This window comes from Chenopodium quinoa, unplaced genomic scaffold (assembly GCF_001683475.1).
Source record: "Chenopodium quinoa cultivar QQ74 unplaced genomic scaffold, ASM168347v1, whole genome shotgun sequence".
Lineage (NCBI taxonomy): Eukaryota > Viridiplantae > Streptophyta > Magnoliopsida > Caryophyllales > Amaranthaceae > Chenopodium > Chenopodium quinoa.
In genome coordinates, this window is record NW_018744955.1 from 1,391,267 (window position 1) to 1,400,055 (window position 8,789).

At 34.9% G+C, this 8,789-nt stretch overlaps 1 protein-coding gene across 1 annotated transcript; it reads right to left on the reverse strand.

Annotated features, from left to right (window-relative positions):
* Positions 1-680: 680 nt before the first annotated feature.
* On the reverse strand, positions 681-7,814 carry LOC110706409 (glycine-rich domain-containing protein 1-like). Its single transcript, XM_021884331.1, has 9 exons — positions 7,642-7,814; positions 6,829-6,995; positions 5,866-5,983; positions 5,525-5,779; positions 4,550-5,005; positions 3,251-3,795; positions 2,017-2,215; positions 1,690-1,845; positions 681-1,603 (listed from the first exon to the last, which is right to left on the reverse strand). Exons 2-9 carry the CDS (start codon positions 6,984-6,986, stop codon positions 920-922), a joined length of 2,571 nt encoding a protein of 856 aa, XP_021740023.1. The 5' UTR covers positions 6,987-6,995; positions 7,642-7,814; the 3' UTR covers positions 681-919.
* Positions 7,815-8,789: the final 975 nt, after the last annotated feature.

The window sequence follows — 8,789 nt, forward strand, 5'->3', positions numbered from 1 at the left end:
TTGGAGTGGACACGTAGTTTAAGAAAAGTACAAGTAGTCCATTTAAAATACTACCTCCGTTTCACATAATGTGCAACAAACTCCCTTTCACATTCCCCAAGACAAAACTAAAGGGGATGAGGGTCTAATTAATTAAGTTTGGGGTTTAATTAATTAAGCTTGGGGTTTAATATAATAAAATCCTATTTGTAATTTAATAAGGTTGTTTTTTTTTTTAAAAAAGTAAGGGTATATTGGTCAATTACCACCTAAAAATATACTACAAAAAGAAAAATAACAAGTTTGTTGCAAGTAAATTGAATCACCCAAAAAAGGAAATTGTTACGAGTAAATTGAACCAGAGGTAGTAGTATATTTCATAAGGGCAGCTGAAAAGACTATAGATAAGTTGCAAAATTTCAAACTTCACTAAAGCTTCATACTACATTGGAGGGTCCAATTCCTTTCCAGAATTATATTCATTGATACTTTTCCGGTTTTACTTCTCTCTTTGATATGAAATATTGTACCATTAGTATTTCATTGAATAATTTTTGAAATTATTGGTATAAAGTTTGATTTTGTTTTGAAATTATTGGTATAAAGTTTGATTTTGGAGTATAAAGATAGCGAAAAGAAATTAATGTAAGCGGAATAATCTCAAGATTGGATACTTGGCTTTAACCAAGAAAGATAGTTGGTATCCACAAACTATAATTGTTGTTGTTCATAAAACATTTTATTTAACATATAAAAGTACATTGTACATCTTAAACACAAAGCAAAGACTTCATTGTGACATACAAGGAGAATGAAGGTTTATTTATATATATCCCCATAAACAAACTTATTTATACACAACTTTGGACAAACAACAATAAAGAGAAACATAAAAACTCATTAGGCTTACAAGCAACAACATTTGTGAAAATTTTACTGATTAGGCAGCTACAGGCTCATTCACTATGGAAGCCTCGACCTTTGGCAAGTCACAGGCACCAACATCATCATTATGCGATAAATTATTGCCACCACAACCACTGCCACCGCAGCCTCCACTCTTGACCATGTGTCCACAACCACCACCATATCCGCCAAAACCTTTACAACCACCACCACAGCCACTTCCGCAACCACCACCACTCTGAACCATGTTTCCGCATCCACTGCCACAACCGCTGCCGCATCCACCACTCTGGACCATGTTACCACATCCACTTCCACATCCACTACCACATCCACTACCACATCCACCACTCTTGACCATGTTTCCAAAACCACTGCCACATCCGCCACTCTGGACCATATTTCCACAACCACTACCACATCCACTGCCACACCCACCACTCTGGACCATGTTTCCGCAACCACTGCCACTGCCACAGCCACTCCCACAACCTCCACTTTGAGAATTTCCTTGTATCCCTATGTCACCACTAGCCTCCTCCACTTTGACCTCTATTACATTTTCAGCATTACTAGGAGAAGTGGTTACTTGGATCACTTGGTTTAATATGTTTTCCTTAGAACCTACTTTGGCAGTGAAACCACCCTTTCTTTTTAGTATATCAGATAGAATGAAGGCTAAAGTGATGCCAGTTAGTATCATCCATTCATCCTTGACCTGTTCACGACAAGAAGGGAAGTAAGCAATATGAGACACGGAAGGGGAATATGACACAGGATAAAGTCCTCGATCATATAGGATACCTTGAAGATTCCATTTTTAAAATCAATCAGTGCTGTCGCTCTTCCATAAGGATACAATGCGGAGAATTCAACGGCAGTCATAAAATCATGTTCACTGCTTTGTTTTTTGCAGTGTTTGGGTTCAAAGTCCAGCCTCCTTCCACTAAAAAGTTTCACCTAAGCAAAAAGGTTCAATTCACAGAATATTATTTAATGAATATGGGTCCAAGCAAAGCTTAAACAATGAAAGGAATTTCCATCACCGGTTTGTAAAAGGAGCTAGGAAAGCTGATAAAAGTTTAGTCCTAATTATTTAGACAACAAATTCAAGCAAGATAGCAGAAATACCATCTTATGACCAACAAGCTCAAAGAGATGACCATCATTTCCAGAAGCATTGTGAAGCTTAAAGGAGCCATGGGTCCCCTTAATTAACCACTCATTTCCCTGAAACTTTGCCAAGGTATGTGTTTCACCAGAGTCTGTGATGTAGTGTACCTCCTTTAGCAACTCAGGGGTACTTCTTGTCATGTCCTTGCTCGATTCCCTGAGAAACAATAACGCCATAAATGGTGAAAGAGTAAGATAATGCAGGTATCCATCACTAATTCTTAAGTGGTAGTCTGGTAGATGCGAAACCAAGAGAAACAGCTGGTGTAGAATTAGAATGACCATAAATAAATTGATTAATACACAAACTAAAGGTTTCAGGTTTAGGTCCTAAAAAATGTATCCACAAGAAGCAATCTGCTTTTGAGACACTACAAAGGGCTACCATGGAAGTTATGCTCTGGTATAAAAGGGAGACAGGGAGGCATTGGCGGATCTATGTGGCCACCAAGGGGAGCACTTGCATCCCCTTTATTTTTGCATTAGAATTATGAAACTTAAGGTGTTAAAAAAAAATCTATTTCATATTGTAGTTTTTGCTCTCCCATTCTAAAAAGTTGATTTCCTAAAAGATAAATCATACATTATTTCTCTATATAAAATTGCAAATAATATATTATTTTCGGATTTAAAATATTGCAACGTTTGCGCTTTCCCATTCTAATTCTATATGGTTTATACGTAAGGAAAAATAATCACTTGGGGTTATTGTTATTGTTACTGTTACATACTCGTAATTAAGTTTTTTTTTAAATGTTAAAATTGTGAATTGAAAAAATGAAAAGAGTGATTACTACCCCCATGTTGCAATGTTAAAGGAACAAAAGATGTACGTAAACTTACAGGCTAAAGATGAATTAGAAAGTAAAAACATTATGCAATATTGAAACATTAATAATATCAACGTTTCCAATTTTTTGGGTTATATAACTTTAAAAAATTTAGGACCCCATTTACAAATTTCTAAATCCGCCACTGCAGGAGGTAGTAGGGGAAAACATCTGCAGAGGCCTAAGTAGAGGGCTTGAACATGGGATCTGATGGTCACCATGAGAAGCCAATCATTAAAAACAGTCAAGTTTGGTTTAATTATTCTTTTAAATATGTAGACCTTTGACTTTCACAGGCAAGTAGGGAACAAACACAATAGCTACAAAGTTGATTTTAAATATGTTCCGAATTATATCCATACCTCATTTGAAGATTAAGAACATCATTTCCATCATCATCAGTAATACAGGTACGGCTCTTAGCATGTTTAGTCTTCCCTATCTTGGGAAGTGGGAAATAACAAGAACTTATAAAGAAAGGTTGAGGCCGCAACAGATGAAAAACTTGTACTGCTGATGTCGGAAGAGTAAATGAAAGAGAAACATGCAGAAGGATAGGCTTAGAAGCTAAGATACCAGGTAGAGGAACCACAGGGATCCATTTATTTACAGTAAGTTGCGATCCAGAAGCCATACATTCTTGCAATGAGAGGGAGCAAGAACCAAATGGTTTGAATGATTTAGATAATGGTATGTTTGAAGGCAATTGGCATTCAAGCTCAAAGAAAAACTCTCCAGTAGGCTCACACTGGAAATAAGCAACCTGTTTTTCTCCAGACTCGGATAAAATGCTCAAAGTTCTCTTGGCGCTAAAAAGCTTATCAGGTTTTTTCTTACTGAAGGAGACATGGATGTTTCCTTTGTGAGCCTCAGGCAAATTCTTTATTTCTACAAATTCCAAAAGAACCTGAAAAATAAAAGTAGAAGAAATCATGACATACAGGCTATGTTACTCGGACTCTTTCATTCACCTCACGTGTCCGTGTCGACACGACACGTGTCGGACACCGACACTTGGACACTTCATTTTTAATTAAAAACACAACTTTTTTCAAGAAAATGGGCGAGTTCGATGCTTGGACACCCGTGTCTAATTTGACACTTCATCCGAGTCCAAGTAACATAGCTTAATGGGGTATATAACAGCAAATATATTAAAATTTCAAATGTCAAGAAGTTTACAGGCTTTTTAGCTTCACTACAGAATTGACTGTAATACTACACTAGTACTCTTATATATTTTCAACAAAAAACATGAAAACATTTGACTTGGTTTTCTAGGTTCAATTGCATTACAAAACCTTCAAAGAATGTAAGGAGCAGACAGTCCGCATTGAATGTCAAGCCAAACAGTAACAAAAGTTTCATCAGCAATTATTACCATCTAAAATATCTAGCAAAAAACAATATAAATCCGCCTCATTATGAAACAGCTTTCTATAATACAGTGATCATCCTCATTGAAGTTGTAAAGCACACTACAACATATAGTCAAATATCACAAGGGGTATTAGTTCTACAGCAGATTTGCTTATCTAGAATAGAAACCCATGTGTTCAACTGATTTCAGAATGTTAGAGATGTGTAGAGATTAAAGAAAACAGAGAAGAGGGAGGAGACAGTTAGATAGAAATATCATCAAGACAAAGTGTCAGAAATACCTCTACAGCTTTTATTTCTGGAAATTGAATGAAATTATTGCATATGTCGGGTGCATGTAACTTCCTGGCCTCGTAAGTGAATGGAATAGGAATTTGTGTAACAGGAGTTGGAGTAGCACCTCTATACATTGCCCCCGCTTTCCAATACCTTAAGCCAAACGTGTCCTCCCACTGCTTGGTAGTATCAGAAAATCCAGTGTCTAGTTTCTTCCCTTTTGTTCTGTCAGAGTCAGTGTCGTCATGCTCTAACACCTTGCCCATTAACTTAAGGAGGTCGTTACAGTAAGAAATAGGATTTAATTGGTGTGTATGCCAGATAAGGTCAACATCATAAGTAGGAACACAAAAACGCTTTACGTTGTTTTTCCTGTTAGTCCTGATAAGATGCAAAAACCCCCTATATCTGGCCACCGCTTCCTGAAGAAAGAGATCATTGGACATATGTGGCCTCGCAACCTGCCAACAAAGGAACATACAGGCAACATTAGTAATAACACTCATAATTAATGAGGACAATTTCAGAAGCAAGTTAACAGCAAGATTTATAAAGCATCCTTAGCTTTTTCATCCTCAGGAAAAGGATAAACATACAAAAACTGGACAAGCAGCTAAAGCATTGCGTTTCATTGAACTGGTACGAAGGTAAAACCCTTAGCAATGTTTTAGTGCGATTTATAAACATAACTCTAACTTTAAATCATAAACAGAAGGTGGAGGAAGAAATAAGAGGGAGACAGGTTGGTTCAGCATTACTCTTTCCATAAGAGTGTGAAGTAAGGCCTCAATTATCATTCAGATTGATTACAATGAAAGCCTATAAACCTCCAATTTTTACATCACTACAAACTAGATCTTTTTAAAATGAAAAAACACACAATAAACAGAACTGAACCATAGTTCAACCTCATGTCATGTATATCCTCATTTACATCACTGTAGCATTATTGACAATCAAACACTACGAGCTTCCATTACCTGAAAAGAGAACGGGACCTGTCTTTTAACAGCAGAAACCAGGTCATAACTAATAAATTTTTCACTCTGAACATTCCTTTGCAAGCTATCTCCTGGAAAAGACCTGTTACAGTCAAGCTCATATGACTCTTCAGGATACATTTTGTTCCATAACTCCTCAGTTTTGCTCTTTGATTTTCCTTGAACAGATGAGATGATGTTATGGTTGCCAAGGATTCTTCCAAACCGCTCCTCGCAGTCTGACTTATATCTTACCTGTTTCATGGAAACACAATACATAATTCACCATCCTTTAAAAACAAGAAAAGGGATTTAGAGATTATTAATGTCTAGAACCCTACAGGATTGAGCCTATGGCAATGCCATATCCATTCGCAGTCAATAGGAACAACTAACAGGTCTTCTGATACGGCATTCTCTGAATGTTTGGCCAGCAAGGGAAGCCAAAAGGCATTGTACCTGAGAGAGGCATACCAAGCAATGATGAACTGAGTACTGCCTATGAAAATGTTAAATAGAAAAGAAGCCACAGATAACCCTCTAAAAGAATCCAAGGAAAAGCTCACAGAACATTCATATCAGCATTTAAGATAACCTTAACCTATGTGCACTCTCCCTTCACTTATAATACACTTGAGATATCAAAGTCAAATCCGAAAAATTGCAATTACATAACTATTTACAAGAATTTTTTCGTTTATTTCCGTGAGGTGCAACCATCAATCTCCCCCACCCCCCCACTCCACCTACCATTTAGAAAAAAACGACAATAAAATGGGGTGAAATGCAGGAGTAATTAACATGATCTCACTTTCTTTACAACCAAACAAGCACCAACATACTAAAATAACCAGATTCACAACAGAGATTACTGACAAATCATTAAGATGTTCTATCTGAAGGATGAACTAATGATGAACAAGGACATTGTATTACTAAGATAACCATCATTGTGTCCTCATGCTTCTTAAGTAAGATACAAGACTTAGATTTACCAATATTATATCCTCATATCAAGAACTAAAAAGACACATCACAAAAACAATAAAAAAATGTACATTCAAGCATTTAGCATAAGAGCACAAGTTCTCAGCTATATAAATTTTGTAGTCTTGGAACCCTGACAGTAAGCAGCATATATACCACTCCTTCCGTCTAGATTTAATCATTAAGGTGATGGTGCAATTCAAATCAATAATACGACAACCAAACCCGACTGCTTGAAAGAAAAAAGCACCAGAATCGAATCGTATCAAACAACGACCAAAAGAAAAAAAAAATCAGCAATAGACACCAAGTTATACCTGTAGATAGCCCATTCCAAAGCAGGACTTTCATACAAATATCGATTCCGATCAACAACAGCAAGAAATTCCAGCTGCTTTTTAGCAGCCTCAAGAAGATCAACAGTCACAGCAATATTCTGTGCTTTTGCCCACTCTATCTCTTGCTCTTTCTCCATGTTTTGGACCTGTCAAAATATTCACAATTCATTCAAAGAACATACATGAAGAATTGTGCACAAAAAAAACGCAGACATTTATTTAATTTTCACAACACTGCCTAAGTCTAATTCGCAAAAGAATGGGGTTGGCTACATGAACCAAAAATTTATCAAGGTCACACCGACCCTCTTCCTAAACTAATTTCTTTATACTACAACAATTATGTGGCATCATTGATGAAAATTAAAGAAACCCTTTGATTATTGACCAAATTTTGAACCGGTCCACTCATCAACATTTCAGTATAATTAATTTTTTTCCTAATGACTAATTCTTGAATGTTCAATACATTTATTCATTCGGAAATTTAAAAAGTCGCGATTGCTATTCAATATTAGTTAATTCAATTATGATCATATAATACAACATTATAAAAACTTGAATCACTATTAATTTATTTATGTAATTTTAATTAGGAAAGAAAACAAGAGAAAATGAATAAACTGAATTTATCCTAAAGATCGAATTCGATACAACCTGAATTCAGTACCAGAAATCATCACAGAAGTAACTTTAAAAACACATATTCAAAGTCCACAATCATGAAAATAAGATCGTCAAAATATCCAAATAAAATCAAATATATATTTCAATATATTAAAGCAAGCTTACAACTGATAAAAATTCTCTCCTCAAAAATGCGGACGATTCTTTATCTGAACTTTGCTGAATTCAGATATTTTTTATACAGCAAATTTTTTGGATGTCAGAAAGTTGATTTTTTTTCCTGAGGCGAATGTTGTTGAGTTTTATAGTAGGAGTACTGAGAAACGTACAGGCTTGAGCGAGTAATAGGAGTACAATGCGATTTGATCGTACTCCCAAATTTGTCTTTTGAGTGCATTTGGGCTTTTATCCGACCCATAACCCGGCTTAAATGGATAATGGACTACTATCTTCGTGTTAAAATAATTGACATACTACCTCCGGTTCCTGTTACTTGCAACTTTGGGAGGTATAGACGTATTGATGTTAGACAAAAAAATTTAAGGAAGGTTGGTATCAGGGTATTTAATTACGGAGTAAGAGAATAAATTGGAGGGAATTGTTTTGGTCCTGTTGACATTAAGGAACCACTTGTACTTTGTTTTTTTTTTTTTTTTTTTTGAATTTTTTTCCATGGAGGTGGATGCACCATTTTCCATGCATCCAGTTTTCTTAAAAAAAAAAGACGGAATGAACATATAGTTGTTCAGTTAAGAATATAGTTGTTTTGTAAAGAACATATAGCTATTTTATATAAAAAAAATAAAAAATAAAAAAAACAACTAGTTTTATGTGTTTCATACATACATACATACATACATACATACATACATACATACATACATATATATATATATATATATATATATAAAGAACATTCATAATATTAATAAAGAACATGACAAACAATATAATGTAAAGAATATTATTTTTATTTAACTAAAAAAAAACAGAAAGAACATAATAGAATTTTTAAAAGAACGTCTAGCTTTTCAATTTTTAAATGAATTATTTGTTCCATAATTGAAAATTTTAGGTAATTATTTTCCAATCTCAATTTATAAATATGTAAATTTCTTCATATTTTAATTTCACATGTTTGAATTCTTTAGAGAGAGGAATAAAAATCTTAGAGAGAGGAATAGAAAATTTATTTGGAGAAAAAGAAATTCTATTGATAAGAGACGATGGTTGCGCATTTAGATCGAGTTTCGTAGTGCTTTTGATCACTGATAAGAGACGATGGCTGAACCAACCTGATAAGAAATGAAGGT

Coding starts and splice junctions, on each gene's coding strand:
- LOC110706409 (XM_021884331.1), bottom strand. CDS start 6,986: ATGGAGAAAGAGCAAGAGATAGAGTGGGCAAAAGCACAGAATATTGCT. Junction 5,984..6,828: donor TTGGAATGGGCTATCTACAG/GTATAACTTGGT, acceptor TGCCTCTCTCAG/GTACAATGCCTTTTGGCTTC. Junction 1,846..2,016: donor AGCTTGTTGGTCATAAGATG/GTATTTCTGCTA, acceptor CTTTTTGCTTAG/GTGAAACTTTTTAGTGGAAG.